Source organism: Mus caroli, chromosome 5, assembly GCF_900094665.2.
Source record: "Mus caroli chromosome 5, CAROLI_EIJ_v1.1, whole genome shotgun sequence".
Taxonomy (NCBI): Eukaryota; Metazoa; Chordata; class Mammalia; order Rodentia; family Muridae; genus Mus; species Mus caroli.
In genome coordinates, this window is record NC_034574.1 from 65,070,626 (window position 1) to 65,090,978 (window position 20,353).

General features: G+C 40.5%; 1 protein-coding gene across 2 annotated transcripts in view; it reads left to right on the plus strand.

Moving 5' to 3' along the window:
• The window catches only part of Gabrb1 (gamma-aminobutyric acid type A receptor beta1 subunit), a 464,459-nt gene extending 445,274 nt beyond the window's left edge, over window positions 1-19,185 (plus strand). For both annotated transcript variants that reach the window (XM_029477413.1, XM_021162619.2), the window contains exon 9: window positions 6,011-19,185. In XM_029477413.1, the coding sequence (XP_029333273.1) occupies window positions 6,011-6,355 (345 nt within the window). In that variant the 3' untranslated portion in view covers window positions 6,356-19,185. The remainder of the gene's footprint in view (window positions 1-6,010) is intronic.
• The last annotated feature ends 1,168 nt before the right edge of the window (window positions 19,186-20,353 follow it).

A 20,353-nucleotide genomic window follows, 5' to 3' on the forward strand; every position in this document is an offset into this window, starting at 1 on the left:
TATGAACATAGTGGAGCATGTGTCCTTTTTACCGGTTGGGACATCTTCTGGATATATGCCCAGAAGAGGTATTGCTGGATCCTCCGGTAGTACTATGTCCAATTTTCTGAGGAACCGCCAGACTGATTTCCAGCAATTCTTTTTTTTTAATTGGATATTTTTTATTTACATTTCAAATGTTTTCCCCTTTCCAGATCTCCCCTTCTGAAGCCTCCATCCCCTCCCCCTCCTCCTGCCTCTATGAGGGTACTCCTCCACCCACCCACTCCTGTCTTCCCACCCTGGCATTCCCCTAAACTGTGGCATCGAACACCCTCAGGTCCTAGGGCCACTCCTCCCACTGATGTCCAAGAAGGATGGACTGATGTCCATCCTCTGCCACATATGCGACCAGAGCCGTGGGTTCCTCCATATGTACTCTTTAGTTGGTGGTCCAGTCCCCAGGAGCTCTGGGGGATCTGGCCAGTTGGCACTGTTGTTCCCCTCCATAGGGCTGCAAATCCCCTCAGTTCCTTCAGTCCCTTCTCTAACTCCTCCATCAGGGACTCTGCCAAGGCAACTCTTATAAGGACAATATTTAATTGGGGCTGGTGTCATCAAGGCCGGAAGCATGGCAGCATCCAGGCAGGCATGGTGCAGGCAGAGCTGAGAGTTAGTTACATCTCCATCTGAAGGCTGCTAGAAAACTCACTTCTAGGGAGCTAGAATGAGCATTGTCAAGCCCAGAGTCACACACCTACTCCAACAGGACCACACCTTTTAATAGTGCCACTTCCTGAGCAGATACAAATCATCACACTCTGCTTTAGATAATGCATCTGAAGTGGAAGAAAGAGAAATTCCTTACATCTCTTCCTGAAGCCCTACTCACAAGGTTCATTTTCTATAGATTTAGATTCAATGATGCTGTTAACGTAAAACGAAGATCAATAATGGATTTTTTTCATGAATATAGGTACTATGATCACGACATTATCAGACCCATCTGAAGTCACTGATCATGATCAACCACAGTTCTTACCCACAAGTGTATCCGGGTGCAGACCCTTCACACTGTGGTTGGACATTGAACCCTCACGGTGAACAAATCAAAGGGAGGGGAAAATCCAGATGAAGCAGAGCCATGTCCAATCACCTCTTTGTAAATATGCCTGGCGCATAGTCGGCGCTGATCGCTGAGAAGAGATGAAAAGTTGGGTGTGATCATGACTCACTTGTGCCTGGAAATGAATGTAGGAAGGCATGTCCTTCCTTTAGGAACAGTGGGTATGGTCATCCTACAGAGCAGCTATGTCACCACCAACAATGCGATAAAACATCTAACAGTCTGCACCTCTGTAAAGGTCCATCAGGTTTCCATTCTCTTTTGCTTTAATTCCATCTGCCTTGAGGTTTAACATCCTTATTGTCTGAGTCATGCTTCACTCAGATGTCAATCCCTCATTAACCAGGCAGTACAGATACATAGCATGCCTTCTTGGTATGTCTGAAGATGTAAAAAAAAAAAAAAAAAAAAAAAAAAATAGCCATTTACATTCTGGCTCTTATTTTGGGAGAAGCTGCATCAGTGCTGTGTGAATAAGCCATCTGGCACACACACACATAAAAGTGCACACACAGGGATGCACACACAAAGGCATGCACACACACACATATACACCACATAGATACACACATAGGTATATATACTGCACACCCACACACAACACACACATGTACAGGCATGCACAGGCATGCACAAGCAAAGTCTATAACATCAGCTTTTACAATAACCCAATTTTAGTGAGGAAAGTTCCTGGAAGTATAAAAGGATTCTTATGTGGATCTTCTTAAATGTTCCTCAAAAAGGACACTGTACTGCCAATTTAATAATTAAACAATGAGTTCAACATTCATAGAAAGTTCTAGAGCTAGATTCATTCTTTATGAGTCAAAAAACCACTTGAAACTATGGTTTCTACTATAGTCTATTTTTGAGGCGACTTATTAATAATTATTTATTATTTATTACACGAAGTAATAAATCTCACAAACTCCTTAAGTGTCTGTGTATATGCACCAACTTAAGAAAAATATAAGCCACATCCCAACACCAGGTTAATGAGAACCACATGCACCTCTGGCTTATTACAGTGTCTTTAAACTTGTTTATTTAGCTGATCATAATAATTAAACCACACAATGTATACAATATAGATGAAGAATTGAATTTTACAAATTTTGGGGTTTTTAACATATTTGTGACATACTATGTTGCAATATTATACTCCATAATCAAAGACTGCCAAAGACTGGAAACACATCCCTTAGATTATCTAGAGAAAAGCACCCATTTATGCATGAGAATAATAAGATCTTGACTAAGCCAAGATCATTGCTCATCAGTTAATGAAATAATCAGAATGAGAACACAGCTTCCAACCCCCAGTTCCTTGCTCTGCCATGCTTACATCCTTCCAGACTTTATCTCAGTTGCTTGCTTTCACGAAAATTCCTGTACCTAGCAATAAGTTCTCCCTCTGATGAAATCATTACATCAGCATTTAATAGGAAACATGACATCATGATTTCCAATATCATCAATGCACCTCAATGAGGTATGTGCCTTAAACATCTGTTTTATGTTTTTCTTGAGTATTTCAGACCTAGAAGCCGTATGTTCAATCCATCTTCTAAAGTACACATCCTTATCACTTCAGCTCCACGACTTCAGCAACAAACTTTCTCAGGTGTGACTTTTCCACGCATTATATGGTGTGAACACTACACACAGACACACACACACTCACACACACACACACCTTTAGGCTAGAGCTGCATCCCACACAGACAAAGAGAAGCATTAGCAGCCCCTCCTGTGAGATGTCATCTTCCCAGGCCTCCATGTGTAAGGTCTCCAATTTAGAAGGCATTGTGCTATAATGCAATACCTTTGACTTCTTCACTCTACCTCACAATCTGCCTTTGTAACCTTCCTTCCTTCCCTCACCAGCTGTTTGACATCCCATCTTGACACATGTTAACTAGTGATTTATTATTTTTACCTTGAACTACAAACTCAAAAAGAAATATTTTAACTTACGTCTTTGTGGCCTGGGTGTCCATGTGAGGAGTGCATGTGCCCACGAAGGCCAGAATAGGGCACTGGATGGATCTCCTGGAGCTGCAGTTGTAGGAGGTTGGGAGCCACCTGACCTGGGTATTGGCAACTGAATGCTGCACTAAGCGATCTTAACTGCTCTGCCTCGTTCCCAGTGAGACTCTAGGTTTGTAAGGACTTTTAAAAGAGACTTGTCTTTTAAAATGTTTAAATGTTCCAAGAAGCTGGGACTTTTAGAGTTATGGTTTCTATTGTGATATTAACAAGAGATCTTGGGAATATACAGGAAAGGAAAGGTTACTAGTTTAATACTGCTTTGTCTGTCAAGTTGACAAGGGGGTCAGTTGTGCAGGTGAGTTTTCCATCCTCTTGACTCTAGCGGAAGCCACTCTGCAAAGAGCAAAGTTCAGTTGAGAAAATTGCCTTATCAGATTGGTCTGTAAGCAAGTCTGTAGGGGCATTTTCTTGATTCATGATTGATGTGGGAGGGCCTAACCCATTGTGGGTGGTACTGCCCCTGAAAGGAAGTCCTGGATTTTTTTTTTTAATGCAAACAGAGAGAGCCATGGGGAGCAAGGAGGTAAGCAGTGTTCCTCCTTCAGTTCCTGGCTCCAGGCCTGCCCTGCTTATGTTCCTGCTCTGACTTCCCTCCATTGGTGGGTCATAACTTGGGAGCTGTAAGATTCAATAAGCCCTTTCCTCCTCCAAGTTTCTTTGGTCATGGTGTTTTACCACAGCAATAGAAAGCAAACAAGCACCAGGAAATACGTGCTGGTTAGGTTCTATTGCTAATTTGACACAACCTTGAACCACCTAGAAAAGAATAAATACAAGAATTGCCCAATTCAGACTGGCCTGGATTCGTGTCTGTGAGGGGATTATCTTGATAGTTCTTGCCGAACAACCTGGTCCACTGTGGATAACACCATGCCTAGGCATGTGGGCTTCAGCTGTATAGGAAAACTACCTGATTAAGCTAGAGAGCCAGCAAGCAGTTCCTCCATCATTCCTGTCTCCAAGTTTTTCACTGAGTCCCTGACCTGACTTCCCTCAATATTGGATTATAATCTCAAAGTGTAAACTAAACAACTCCTTCCCTTCCCAAGTAGTTTTTGGTCAAAGTATTTTTTAACAATGTCTTAATTATGACTTCTATTGCTGCAATGAAACACCATAACCAAAATGCAAGTTGGGGAGGAAAGGATTTATTCAGTTTACACTTTCACATTGCTGTTCATCACCAAAGGATGTCAGGGTAAGAACTCAAGCAGGGCAGGATCTTGGAGGCAGGAGTTGATGCAGAGGCCATGGAGAGGTGCTGCTTACTGGCTTGTTCCCTATGGCTTGCTCAGCCTGCTTTCTTATAGAACCTAGGACCGCTGGCCCTGAAATGGCACCACCCACAATAGACTGAGTTCTCCCGCATCAATCAATAATGTAAAAGTGCCCTTTAGAGTTATGGTTTATATTGTGATATTAACAAGAGATCTTGGGAATATACAGGAAAGGAAAGGTTACTAGTTTAATACTGCTTTGTCTGTCAAGTTGACAAGGAGGTCAGTTGTGCTGGTGAGTTTTCCATCCTCTTGACTCTAGCGGATGCCAGTCTGCAAAGAGCAAAGCTCAACTGAGAAATGCCATATCAGGCAGAGATGATCTTAGGGAGGCATTTTCTCCATTGAAGTTTCTTCCTTTCAGAGGACTCTAGTTCGTGTTTTAAGTTGACTTAAAACTAGCCATCACAAACAGCAACAGAAATCAAATTAGAACTAGATAGGTAGTGAAAGAAGAAAAATAATAGATGATGATGATGATGGTGATAGATAGATAGATAGATAGATAGATAGATAGATAGATAGATAGATAGATGCATATATCATACAGATGAATAGATGGTACATAGATAATTGATAGATGGAAGTCAATAGATAATAGAAGGGTAAAGATAGAGAAATAAAAAATAGATATAGAATAATAACATAAGTGATAGAATATAGATAACTAAGTGGGTGATAAGTCATTGGGGGATGGTTTTCCATCACCTCTGATTAGTTAATAAAAAACTGATCAGCTTATAGCTGCATAAAAGAGGATAAGACGGGACTTCTTTGCACAAAGAGAGAAGGAGAGTGACTCAGGTGGGAAGGAGATTCTGGCCCTGAGCAGGAGCAGCCAGGGCAAGACTAGGATGATAAGTAACAGGACCCATGGCTGGGAAACAGGCAACCATAGAGAATTAGAATACATGAACATAAGCTATAGTCCTTAAAGCTTGCTAATAAAAACAATGTCATTTTGGGGGAGATAAAAGGGGCAATAGAAAAGCTCCCCAAATTACTATACAGTAAGTAATTAATAAAGATAAGTTGACAGGTGATAGGTAGATAGAAGATAAAAATAAATAATTGATATAAAGATCAGTGAGTGATAGATAGATGACAGATAATGGGTAGAAATTAATGGTTGATATAGACAGATATATATATATATATATGTGTATGTGTGTGTATATATATATATATATATGATAGATAAATGATAGATAAGAAATAGATGACTAATAAATATAGGCTGATTGTTGATAGGCAAATAAGTAGAAGGTAAATAGATCATTGCTGAAAATAGATTGATAGAAATAGGTCAATGATATAAATAGATGACAGAGATAGAGGATGTGTGATAGGTAATAGAAGATAGATTAATAGATATGATGAATGACTGATAGATGATTGATAAGTATAGATAGATGAACTACAGATAATCTTCATTGTCAGTAGCACATGCAATCAGTTTTCTCCTGAAAGAGAGCAGTGTACACGAAATGGAAAGGACCAATGTGTCCATCTGTGACAATGACAGAACAGTGAACAACCTTGGTGAGCATCTGAGCATGGTCTTCTCTGCCCTCAGGTTGATGCCCATGGCAATATTCTCCTCAGCACCCTGGAAATCAGGAACGAGACCAGTGGCTCCGAGGTGCTCACAGGTGTAAGTGACCCCAAGGCCACCATGTACTCGTATGACAGCGCCAGCATCCAGTACCGCAAGCCACTGAGCAGCCGCGAGGGCTTCGGGCGTGGGCTGGACAGGCACGGGGTACCCGGCAAGGGGCGCATCCGCAGGCGCGCCTCACAGCTCAAAGTGAAGATCCCCGACTTGACTGACGTGAACTCCATAGACAAGTGGTCCCGAATGTTCTTCCCCATCACCTTTTCTCTTTTTAATGTCGTTTATTGGCTTTACTATGTACACTAAGGTCAGTCTCGTGGTTCGGTTTAGACTACCTTCCTCCTCGCTTGTTTTTTAACCCCACAGATTCCCAACAGCGTTAACTGCTGTGGTTTTTGAGGTAAGAGATTCAGCCTTCCAGTTGGTTTTCGATCTTGTGTGTCAGTTTTTATTATCACACCATGTTTACTTCAACAACAACAGCAACAACAAAAGGTATTTTCCTGTCAACTGTGGTCCAAAGTACGAGCTCTGTAAGAGTTCCACCAATTCCTTTGTTTACAAACACAAAGAGAGAGGTGGGTGGGTGGTAGATATTGATGGCAGTCTTTCTTAGTTACCCTGGATCTTACTGGATTATTTTTAAATGAAAATGTACAGTGGACCTTGCTATCTACCTGCACTGTGTTCTGGGTAAACTGTAACCATCTCATGATGCCAAAAAAAAAAAAATAATAATAATAATAATAATTAAATAGAAATTTAAGGAAAAAAAAAAGAAAACAACTTGAGCATCTCAGAAGAATAAAGCCATTGACAAGTTGCAGATTTCCAGTAAGAGGGTATATAAAACTGTCAGTTCCCATCCACTCTAAAGTTCTTCTGAGCCCTTGCCAGAAAGGCTTCGGAGCTCCGTGGAGGAGGAGCATTAAAGCTTGTGCTTCTTCCCACTTTTCCCCAAACTCACCCTATTGTGTCCATCTGACAGTGACCATGGATATTCCTAACAATGGTCCTCTCTCAGACTGCCTAGATGTTCAAAGTCAACAGTAGAATCCAGCCTGATCTAACTGGTAGTCACTGAAACCATTTTTCTTTACTTCTCAAGAGTAGAGAATTGGGGGAAACGATAGTTTTCCTTGCTGTCTGTTATGGAGAGCAGCCCCGACTGCCCTTCATGAGCCTTGGAATCGCTTGATGACATGAAAACATATGATCATTTTCCACAGTTCCTGCTTCAATGAGAAGGAAAGGATATGTGGGGTATAGCTGGTGAGGGCTTTGAAGGAGGAGGAGACCAATTTTTTTCCTTGAGGGGGGAAAAAATGCTATTTCCCTGAAGAAGGCAAGACTTACATGTTATGTAAAAGGTGCCTGGGCAGTTATCTGCACTGCCAAATCTTAAGTCGAATTGTATGTACTTCTTAGCCTTCCAGAGAGCAGTGTCTAACAGCGGCGAGCTCATCACATAGGACTCTGCGGGCACTTTTTGCATCTGCTCTCTGAACTCTGCATTTCAAGCTACAAAATGAATGGTCCGGGAAATACTGACCCTCCACATCAATGTCTTCCTCCAAAGACAGATTTCCAGGTTAAGAAAAGCTTTAAAGTATAGCCAAATCACAGAAAGAAAAGAAACTGAAATGGCAACACACTGCGCCTTTAGCCACGCCCACCAGCCCCTGAGGCGTGGACCGGAAGTGTCTCCACTCATTCATCACTGTCATTATGGCACTGCCCCATCTCGCTCGTGGATTATTCTGGGTCGTGGTTCTCATGACTTTCAGTAAAGCAACGCAATTCTAAACATGCTCAACAAGCTACTGTTGAGTTCTTCCCATTTTTGCAGCATTAAAATCTCATTTTCTTTTGGTCTGAGTTGTAAAATTATCTATGTTTATTTGCAAGGCTGAGTGAGAGCGCAAATTGACCAGCCGTGGATGGAGGCCAGGTTGGCACGATCCAGGCATGGAACTGCAGGGCTAATCAGGATGACAGAATGACTGCCTCATTTGATGCTCTGGCCCTCCTCTGAGAAGAGAATCGGTGTACAGAGTAGTGTGAGCTGCTAACAATTATAGTCACAGTTGAAAAGGAAAGGCTGGAATTTATATTAAGGAGCCCAAGAGGAAAATATAAAATATTCATTTAGAAAACAAGAGGAAAAGAGAAACCTTAAATAAGTGAATGTGGCTGGATGTACTAACAGACATTAGTAAAAATATCAAAATCCCGCTATACCTTAAACAAAACAAAATAAAACAAAACAAAAAACTGATCACAGCTATTTCATGAGGAGTGCTAGGATTTTGAAGACAAATTTTCAGTTAGGTTTTCAGGTGTGTGAACACACCTCCCTAGTTGAACTAACATCAACCTGGGGTCACAGGGTCATCTTTGTAAAAAGCTCTGTTCAGCTTCCAGCAAGCCGAGAGAGATGCTTTGCCATGGACAATCCCTGGACACAATAGAATGTGATCCTGTCAGTAGTGGGAGGTTCCTAATACCCAAGAGTCACTAAGCAGTCGCTGATTTTAAACACAGGAATGGATATTAGGTGCCTGATGCTGAACAGACAGCAATCATTCTGATGTCAAAGCTCTTCAAGTGGCTTTCAAGAAAGAAAAACTAAATCAGAAAGTGTCTACTTAGATCTTCTCCTAAAAGATTGGGATAGTTTATGTTTTCAGCACTTTATAAAATCTAAAGTGATTTTGTTATAGTTTTAGATATAAAGCATCTTTTGCATTAAAAAAAAAAGGAAACAACATTTTGAACTTTTCCTACATTTTAACCTTTTAAAATGTAAAATGATTAGGCCTGAATTGCCCACTGGGCATGGAATGGTATGTGGATCACAGCCACCATTATGCAAATCTGACTACAAGGTGTTGATCTCAGAGACAATAGACACCTGAAGCTACTATTGCACCAAGGAAAGATGTCTTGCTTGTGGGTCATGATCTTTGTCCTACCTTCTGAACACCTCCCAGACTAATCCATTCTTCTCTGCTCCCTTCCCAAGCCAAACACTGACAAGGAAGCACCTTCCTTCTCTGATTTTTCTCCCTCTTCTTTCCTAAAAATGATGTAAATAAAACATAAAAGTCATAAAATATTCATAAATGCCCTCACATGGCCCCCGTTCTTGAAAGACTCAGATTACACTATACAGGGGTTGTTATTTAACTATTATTGAGTCAAGTTCCTTTTGCTATGAAAATAGCCATAATCCCCTGCACCAAGGAACAGAAGAGACTGAAAGCTGCAGACTTCCTCTCTTATGCCTCATTTACATCCAGAGAACCCTGTGTTTCACAGGTTGACAGTGGGACAGATCATGTGGAAAACTTAACCGGCTGTGGGCACAGTAGACATCTGCACCTTTTTCTTGACAACTGTGACTGCTCATAAAACATCAGGTATTCCTTATGCTTGGCAATTCTGTGAGGCAGAGACCCAGGTAAAGGCTTATTTCTGCTTGGCTGATCCAGGATTAGTATCTCAATCTCCTCTGTTGCCAAACAGCATCAGCAGCTGGCTGGCAAGCCTGCTGAATGAATAATCCGTGTTTGTGTAGACATGCATAAAGTATATCTATATACTTTATTGTACACTACAATCAATGATGGATTTTTTAAAAATGAGAAAAATATGATGCAGAGAAAAGGAGTAATGGCTTTAGGGTCCTAAGAAAAATGGACTTTCCTTTAAGAAAGCCATAGAAAATTCACAAAAGTTCCATCTTCCTAAAAACCAATGACTATTTATGAATATTCATTTAGAAGGGGTTTGATTACAATCTGCCAAGTTACATGAAAAGGAAACAGGATAATCTTTCTAGAAAAAAAATGTCTATGAGATTTCTCATATCCAAAACTTTGGACAATATCTTGTCAAAGGGGTGATGTGCCACCATTTGTTTCTTGATGCATAATCATTTATCCTAGGGAGGGGTGACAGGAGCGTGCAACCACTTGCTCAAGGTGGTTCAATCAGCAGCTTCCTGAACGACCACAAGAGAAAAACACCCATAGATCTGAAAGAAAACACAAAGGTCCATTTGTTTATGGAATGGAGAACACTGTGTAAACTTCCTTGTAAATTCTGTACATAGTTCACTGAACTGTCCCCTGTGGTGTGGCGGTCCTCAACTTCGGGTGGATGTTTGGAAAACTGGAGCACTGTAAATATCATAAGCTTATAAAGCCTTTGCTTTTTATTCCTGAGGTGAAATGATTAGTGATTCGGGCCCAAACCAGAATCTCTCCAGCTCTTGCTCTTTCATGCATACAGTTGTGTGACTCTGCTGTAAGCCATAGCCAGGTGTCTGTGATCACTGCCTCATGCCTTTACCCACTGACAGGGACAGCAGCTCCCTAGAAGGCTGCCAACCTGCGGGGCCAAAGAACAGAGCACCAGCAGAAACCAGAACTGGGACAATCTGCTCCTTGAGCAGTCATTGAAAAAAAAAAAAATAGATAAGTTGTTTTCAGTCACTGTGGCTATTTGTATCATCAAGAACTGAATTGCCGATGCTGCTTAAGGAGTCAGGGATGGAAGCGATGCTCAAATTCCACAGGAAATCCAAAGCTTCATTTTTTTTGCCAATAGCTTTCACTTCTAACTTTTCCACTTTGTCTTATTGAACTTCTAGTAAAACTAAACATGAATAGAATGCATGGGTCTGATCAGGGTGAACAGTAAATACCCAAAGGATAGGCAGGGGGTACAGGTCGAGATGATAAATGGCCTTGATAGTGCTAGGTGGCAGATTCATATGTGAGAGATACAGGGGGATCTATGTTCTTACTCTTAAAGGTAGACAAAAGTTTCTGGGTGTGAACTGATAGAGAAGGCAAATGAGGGAATTTAACTTGAGAAAGGGTTGTGTATGGTGGAAGCTACTTGAGTTTGAAGAACCTGGAAACTGAATGATTCCAGGTATTACTCCCTCCAAGTTTTCAGAGTCCTTTCAAAAGTCTCCAGGGTGTGGGCTGTTACAGCACAGAATGTGCTTCCATGCAAGCTAGCAATCCCAGAGAGGTAGAGAGCACCAACAGAAATTCAGACTCTCCAAGCAATTGAAGGCAGAGATTAGTTTCTTAGTGCTAGAGGGAAAGGTGTCCTCCTTGAAGGTAAGATTTTTTGTGTCATTGTAAGTGTTAGGAGAGTACACACAGGGAGCCATTACTTTGGAACATTTTAATTCCAAGATGTGACCCACCACCGGCTGAACACACAAAACACACCTTGTTGGAACTAATCCATTCTGCCAGTTTCCAGGCTAGAACATATTGTGATTTTTACCTTAGCTTTTCTTCAGATAGCATATTATCTGGAATGATTGAAAATGTAATGGTTGAAAGCTGCAGCAAGTGTTTGATAGAAGTTCTTTTTAATAAAAGAATTACAAACCAGAAAATATTAAATTCCTAGCAGGGTAAAAATAAGGGTTTTCTGTTTGTTTTGACATCTCCCATGGCAGACATTTCCCATTAAAATTGAAGAAGTCTAACAGGATTTTCTTCTTGTTTTTCTCTTACCTTTTCAGAAGCCTTTGGCTTATTAAGGGACTCAAATCAAGAGACTCAGAACCATTTTTGATTGACTCCCATACCTTTTGCAATTCGTGAATTTATTAAAAAAAAAAAAAAGTCCAGTGGGAATTCAAGTTGAGAAAATTGATACTCCTGAGCCAATTGAGGAGAAGGAATTCCACTCTCCAGAGCTGCACTACCTGTACATTACGTCTTGTGGACAATCAGACCAAGTCAGTCCAGACAAGAGAGGCCAAATAACCTTGTTCATTTGCCTTAGGGACACAGAGTTACAGATTCCTTCATTAATCCAGTCTCAGTCCAAAGCAAAAGGATGAACAGGAGCAGTATTATTTATTACCTGGGTCTTGCTTCTTCCCAGGCTTCCCTAGGAGGAGAAACAGGAACCAGGAGACACTCTCAAATATATTTTATATATTCAAATAACTAAAATATTATATGTATATTTTGCAATCTTGGTTTTTATAAAATAGATGAAATCTTCTGTCTTATTATTTCCCAACTATACACCCAATGGAAACAATTCCATTCCTCTATTTATTCTTCATTTCATTTTTGAAGCTTATATGCTATCTTGCTCATACTTAGATGGCAGCTTCAATCTTTGGACTTGCATTGTATTTCTTCATTTAACTCATGAACAATGAATTATAACAAATCTTCCCAATTCCTACTCATGATGCCTTTAAAAGGTCTTCAGAGGCAAGACTTTTAACCACCTCTGAATGCCCTTGAATTATTTTTCTTTCTGTTCTTTATGTAAAGAGTACACACATTTACAAAAGTCTTCTCTCTCCAAACTTATTTCAAAATACAGAAGAAATGAAAATAATGCACTTAGACCTATGGTTGATTACACTATCTATACCAGAACTTAAAGTTTCAAGACATCATGGTAGCATGATAAATTTATGTTTTTCTATGTGTAGGCTCCCCTAGTCTTAACTATATGGTGTTTAAATTTTTCCTATTATTCTTCCCAGAATCTCTTATCACTCAAGTTGTACAACAGTGGTTATAATCATTTAGGAATTGGACCTATTTCATCATTTCTGTACATCATGCTAGACTTACACTTCATATATTTTACCTCATTTACTCCCCCCATCTCAACCTTCTAGCAGATTCTACAAAGTTAGCAATTGCAGAAACCATTATGTGCTGTCCAAACTATCACCAGAGAATTCTGTAAGATGCGTTTCCTCCATAAAGCATCTCTATAGACTTAGAGATATATGATATGTATAGACAGAGTTCTCTAAACATACAGCAAACAACATGCCCTATAATATTGAAAGAGTAACAGCATGTGGTGAAGAGAGCCAGGAGATAAGATGAAAGACACCTTGGAATGAGGATGGGGGTATGCGTCTACCCAGGACTGTGACTCTTGACATGCCCACTGATGACTTCAAGTTCTCTTTCAGAACAAAGTTTCAAAGGTTATTTTAGAGAGGCTCATTTACACTGAAGTTTAACCAAATGATGCGGGTTCACCATAGACCTTGTTTATGCAGCCTCACAAATCTAATAATAGTCTTAGTTAGTCTCATGCCTTTAAGAGTTAGCCACATGGTGTCAAGTGAATTGAGTATTAGTCATATTTCTTCCATACCTCTACTTTTAAAATATCCTATGTCACAATCTTCCATCTTCCATCTTAGAAAAGTATCTTTAAGGGACTCACACATCATTCATCCATGTGATATGGTCTCCAATTTTAGATCTTAGGAATTTTAGATGTTCTTAAACCATCCTCTCTAACTTAGTCAAGAAAAAGCCATATGACCCTCCCTCATGGATGGAAGGCCATCTTCTAGGCAGTGTCTGAGCCCAAATTCATTCCAGACATATCCAGTTTTAAACCTCACATCTCTCTATGTCTCTAAATGACATGAGCAAATGTATTTGAGCTTTCACGCCAGATGCAGCTACCCATCTAGATGAAAGAGACTGAGTTCTTAAAAGCTGTTACACAGCCTTCCTGCCCTTGTCCTCTTGTCTCCTGCTACACTACTTTACCAATCAAATTGGTCTGATATTTTAGATACAGCCATAGCAAAAAGTTAATCAAGTGGTGATTGGCCTCGAAGTTGTTCTCCAGCCAGCACACATGACAACCAAAGTAATTTCTGCAAGTATTCTTAACTTTTACTAAGTGTTTATGATTCTCCTGGGAGCCTTCTAACTGTTGAAAACTGTTAGGATAATCTTTTCCCATCCAATTGCCTATGTCTGTGGATTTGTCATATATGGCTTTAATTGTGTTCATGTGTGTTTCTTCTATATATTGAAAGATTTTATTTATTATATTGAATTTTTTTTAAAAAAATGTTAGGATAACACGCAGAAATACCATTTTTCGGCTGTATTTCATCCTATGAATAGAACACCATCTCTTTTGCAAAATTAGCTCTGCTCCCAGCTTTAGGCGACCCTCAAAGATGATTCTCCCAACCTCCCCATGTGTTGATGGACTCCTGCTCCTCTTCAAGCAATGATGTGGTTGCTTTCTTTTCTGCTTCCCCATGATGTTTTTAACCTTTAGACAGAGTCACACCTCACAATATCATTTTTAGAGGGAGGAAGTGTTGAAGTCGTAACTAAGTGTTTAAGTCATAACTGAGGTGAAGTTAGTATTTACTAATATAGGTGTATCTACTGAGATCCATTCAGGTACAGGTAACAAAAGATGACTCTCAGAGTATCTTACTCAATCAAAACATTCTTAGCTCATATAACAAGATTAGAAGTGCCTAGTCTAGCGTGCTTATTTCAAAAATATAAGACCCAAGACTCTTATCTGATTCTCTGAATATTATCAGCACTCAGTACATCTGCAACAAGGTTGCACAGACCATCCAAGATATTCAGAAACAGGGCAAGTCCTGAATTATTTTTTAAAGGCAAGGAACTCTTTCCTCAACCAGCCCCAGAAGCCATCCTTGTCCTGTTGACTGAGGTTGAGTCAGGCATCATTCCTCAACCATTTACTGAAGAGTATGGTTATCATAACAGGCTTACAAGTACCCAGCGCTACACAACATAATTAATTGATAAATTAATTTAAAATGAAACTAAGAATGGCTTTGGGTAGCTATCCAATAATAACTCTGTCGTATTAGACTAAGGTATAGAAAATACTCTCCCACTATACCATAGCACTTTGCTCTACACTCCAGCCCTATGAAGTTATTCAATAACACCAGTGTTGGGACACAGAAACCCAAATAGCTTAAGTAACTTACCCAGATCTGATGGTTACTGGTGAAGTGGGTATTCATTGCCAGTTTTTCTTGCCTCCAAAGACAAAGTTTCTACCTCTCCCACATGACCTATATTGAATCCCTTTGACATCAATAATACAGGCTGGTGGAGTAGTTCAAGGAAGTGCAAAAACTTAGATGAAGTCAGCTCTTACAGCCAAGAGTAAGATCCTGTGGCCACCAGACACTGTTCAGTTTATTTCTATCCACTCTCCCCTCTCCCCACTCCTCACTCCCCCACATAAGAGCCTTTCACTGTGCAAGGGAAGTGAGGAAGAAAAGCCCTCACAGTAGCAGCTCCAGCTCTGCTCCACTCTTTAGGTTCACACCATCATTCTTAGAAGACCGTACATCCCAGTGTGCCTGAGACACCCATTGGAGTGACAAATTAAGTGACCACTTTAATTATGGGATCTCAGCAACCCAGAGGATATGGGAAGTACCAATAGGTCCTCTGATGGAGCTTGTATTCGGTCCCAGAAAATATGATTTGTCCCTTGTGAGTCACATCTTGTGCCTAAGCAGGCTTCATCTCTCCTGTGCACTAAGCTTTTCATTGCTCTCTTTAATTGGCTCCTTCAAGACTGACCCATAGCCCTTTATTAGCCTTCACTCCGACAGCCAGGCACCATCACCAAATGCTTTTGATTGCTGCCCTTCAAACTTTACATCTCATGGTCAGGATTCTTCCTAGCTCCACCTCGATGATAAGTTGCAAGCCAGCAGCACCCAAAATATCCATCTGAGTACCCATCTTCATTCCCTCCCCTGCTGGCACCCATCACTTCTGGAAACAACTCTGTCCAATGTGATGGGATAGTCTGTGTGTTTCCAGTACTCTTGTAAACATTCGGCCTCAAAAACAAAATCGTTCTTAAGAGTAAACACCCTAGTTTCTAAGTCTTTTGTAGGACCCCATGCATACAATCTCTAAATAAATTTAAAAATAAGATTATGCTTACAGTCGAGCTCTATCTGACCCCATACAGAGTAGACACCGGGATATTTTTTCCCCACTGACTGTGAGTGAGCAGACCTGCTCTTTATAATACCTCCATTCTACACAAGCTCTAGCAGGACAGAATTTTCCATCCTAATTACTTCTGCTTTTCCTCTATGGGGAAAGGGAGCATTTTTTTTCTCCCATTTCATTTCTACCCCTACTAATCCATGCCTGCCTTATTAAAAGTCTTTTGAATGTATGTTCTATGGGGCATTGGAAGTTGAAACAGCATTGCATTGTCAATGGAACACTCCAATGTGCAGTCTTAAGAGAACAGTCCCAGAGGATATTTGCACAGCAAGTACCACTTCTTCTAAGATGTTAGTAGAAGACTTGGCACGGGCTAGGGAGGATAGACAGTTCTTAACATTCACCACTGCTACTCGGTTCATTGAAAAGCAGGTAACAGGAACAACCTTCTTGTGACCCTTGGGATGGATGGCATCCCTGCTGTGCTGTTACATGTTTTCCTAAAAACAGAAAAAGGAAAAGAATAGATTTTGCCAACGTAACCCCCCAAAGACAACCAGACACACGGGTTTACTAGGTAGTGTGGTTTTCTACGTACATTTTCCTCAATACATCAAATTGAAGTGTGTTTGACCTCCCTCATTTTTTTAGCAACACATTAATATCTGACTTTTCTTTATCTTTTTAAAAAAAAAAATATTCACTGGAGAAAGCTTGAAATGTGTTTTTCAGTAGTGTCCTTGAGATATTTTTAGGCGAGTCCCTGGACCATTCTAATTCACTGTAGTGAGAATTATGTATCCAAGTGACCTTTTATATTCAGAACACCCACTATTTTTCTAAGGGAAGGAATATTTATGATTTTATACATGTGTATTTATTCACTGTTGCTCAGTCCCATATTTTAAAATAAGCCAATAATTCTCTTGATAAAAGCTACCCACGTGACACTTTTAAAAGGTCAAGACTGCCTGAGGTTTTTGAAAATTCCCCATGGTTTACATGCTTGCAGGGTCCAAAAAATGCTTTAACTTTTTAAAATAAGCTTTTGGTTTCCACCACCACGTAGCATTTTGTGCCACTGTGATGCAGATGTGATGCTGGTACGTCACTCAGAAGATTAAGGGAGGGAAGGGGAGGGTATATAGTGCTGGATAAACAAAATCAAACTGTTTGAGAGAAAAGTATATAGACTGAAGATGACTTACTCAAAAGGAAAAAAACAAAACAAACAAAACAAACAAACAAAAACCTCTCCTGGCTGCCTATCATCTCTGAAAAAAAAAATCTGAATTTTACTAAGGGGCTGAATCTGAATCTGTAGCAAAGGCTTGCCACAGTTGTGCGGGGCAAGGGTGGGAGAGAGGGGAGCTGGGAATTCAAGTCCCATTAGAGGATTCAAAATGACCGCTGCCGGCAGTGATTCAAACACCTCATTGGCAATTACTTCACTGAAAACTTGACTGAATCCAAAATTCATCCAAACCCACCAAACCAGCATCTGCTACTTTAATTCATAGCACCCTGTGTTTGATGGTCTGTGGCTTCCAAAGCAGGTGCTACATCCACGCAGGAAGAAATACACACCTTCTGTTGCCTCACAGGCTCTGTTAAGCTAAGCTCACCAAATTATGTCACAGGACATCAAGTGGTTTGTTTGGTTTTTCTTTCTTTCTTTTTTTCCCCCCCTTGTGTTTTTCAGTCTCCACTAATCAATTTTGCAATCTACCCTCTTGCCAAATATAATTTAGCAAACTCGTTATCCTGATCGGCATTACACCGGTTTTTGTAAACAAAAGAATTCCTCTCTGGTTTTCAGAAGGCATACTTCTTGCATTGCAAAAAAACACAAATATTTAATGATCTTTTACTTTTTGGCATGGCCTTTTCTTTCTAACATGAGCTGGTAATACTCTTTGTGTATGTATCAGACCACTAAAGAAACTCAATGGCAAGGAACAGTATTTCTGAAAACCTGTAGAAATGTTTGTTGTAATGAAATGGCACAGGCTTAAAGAGATGCCAAGAAAGGAAAAGACGGACTCCTTACTTTTATAACTCAAGATTTCTCTTTTGTATCAATATATGCTGCATTTTCTGACTGAAATCGCTGTCTGTCTAACTGGATTTGTGGCCTTCTGTCGCTTTTTACATTTGAAATCAAATTTCATACAGTAAGCTTATTTGTCCCTTTCTGTTTGGGAGTCAATTAGAATATTTCATTTCATTAGTTTATTTTTTACGTGCTAAAACAAAACAAAACAGAAGCAAGTGACATTTGCCTTCATTATCTCAAAAGCTATCTGTGGACAAAAATCCATGAAGCCTATGGACTGTGATCAATACAAATAAAAGGCAGACCTCCCTGTAAACGGTGAATTTGTGAATGAGGACTTGTTCAGTGGCCTCTGAGTCCCTCCCCTCTGTCCCTTCATGGCCTTCTTTCTATTCCGAGTCATCCATCAAGTAATTGTAAGATACAAAATCAAATGACATGCTATCAGGTATGGACACAAGAGATGCTTGTGCTCTCAATTTCAGGACTCACAGCTCCCCACAGTCACGGGGCTGTCCTTCACTCGGCCTTTTTGTTAACAGTGTGGCTTTGCTAGAAAACATGCTATCGTTTGCTTTGGTATACAAGATTTTACCCTGTTGCAGCAAATGAAAGGCAGATGGCGCATCGGAAAGGCTGGTGTCAGACGCCATCAGCTCTGCTTGGAACTACAAAGCTGCTGAAATAGAATTTACTGCTGTAAATATGTATAATTTATGTCAGCTTATTTCAATAAAAAAAAATTAAGAAACCAATTGCAAGTGGCTCCTCCATGCAAAAAGGCTACTTTGTACTGTGCTTTAAAACATGCAAGATTTCAGACCTATCTTTTTATAATCCTTTAAAATGTTTAGAATTCCTGTTTGACAGCTTTTATTGTTTAAAAAAAAAATCAATACAAAGCTGAGGCCCTGTATGTAAAGGAGATGCTTTGCAAGATTATCCAACAACTGGGGGGAAAAAACAGAAGATGAGGCAGCACTTTAGTGGGAGTTTGTTTCTGCACTACTTTAAACAAATTCTTTAGGAAACATGCCTTATAAACACGAACAGAAGGAGCATTTCTATAGTAGATGGGAGAAAGACATGAACAGTCTCTCCTTGTATTAAAACTGATGTCTAAAACCAAGTCAGAAGGTATCCACTTGTGGTGTGGCTCGTGTCAGGCTTTTCTTTTTAATCTCTACTGTACACATGACTATGAGAGCTGTCTGTCCATCTTTCCTCATTTGAAGATCTCTGGTTTCCAAACTCCTTGAGAAACTATTGACAATAAAATAACGAACAGACTGCATTCGTGAGGTTCATTTATCTGTTAATTGATGACTAGCAGAATAGCTTCCAATAAAAGTCTAAATTCCAGCCTGGGGACAAGTTTAACATCTCTCTAACAAAATAACTGGGAATCGCTACTTTATTTGGAGCACTGAGCTTCATCCTGAAGAAGTGCCTTTTCATGGCATTCAATATTGGCAACCATTCCCAGGAGGACAGCACAACGTGGGAGAAGTAAACACCCATCTAATTTTATCTAAATTAGAACAGGAACAAGTAATGTGTTTAGTAAGAAATGTAAGATAGATGGTTCATGTCTTTCATCTTCCGAAACAAAGAAAAACAACGCGTTATTAACTCAGCAAGAAACTACTAGCTATTATGCAAGGGCAATGGGGAAAGGCTTGGGTAACAGTGTAAATCTTCTCACCATTTAGATGCAGAGAAAAGCTAACTAAATGGCATTAAGGCAAAGCAGCCCATTCACGCATTCCCCAGGGATTGCAAAGTCAGCATGGAAGTGGCCAGGCAAAACTGGGTAAGAGCATCCACCTTCTGCTGACGGGCAAGAGCACATTCTGGAGGCCTAGGAATGTCTGTACAGTCTTTGCTGTCACTACAATCCAAGTGACGTCACCTCCAAGCCTCTCACATCATTTCTCTTAGCCTTTTAGTAATCTTGAAAGTTTTCAGAACACGTTTACCTCCCAGGTTCTACATGAAGAGTCTACAACTTGTCCCAGCCAAGGAAGCCTCTTGTCCAAAGCCATTCCCCTAGTCTCATCCCCGGGTCTATAGCAGACCAATTAAGGCAGCCTTTCCTCCCCCCACCCCATCCCCATCTCTAGGGGATCACACAGCTCTCCAACCTTCCTCTCCACTGTCTTCTGCTATCCCAGCCCCCATGTCCAGCAGGCATTGCCTAGGAACCCACCAGCCTAGAGCCAGAGATGCAAGTAGACAGGAGAAGCAAGTAGACAGGAGAAGCAAGTAGACAGGAGAAGCAAGTGGACAGGAGAAGCAAGTGGACAGGAGAAGCAAGTAGACAGGAGAAGCAAGTGGACAGGAGAAGCAAGTAGACAGGAGAAGCAAGTGGACAGGAGAAGCAAGTGGACAGGAGAAGCAAGTGGACAGGAGAAGCAAGTGGACAGGAGAAGCAAGTGGACAGGAGAA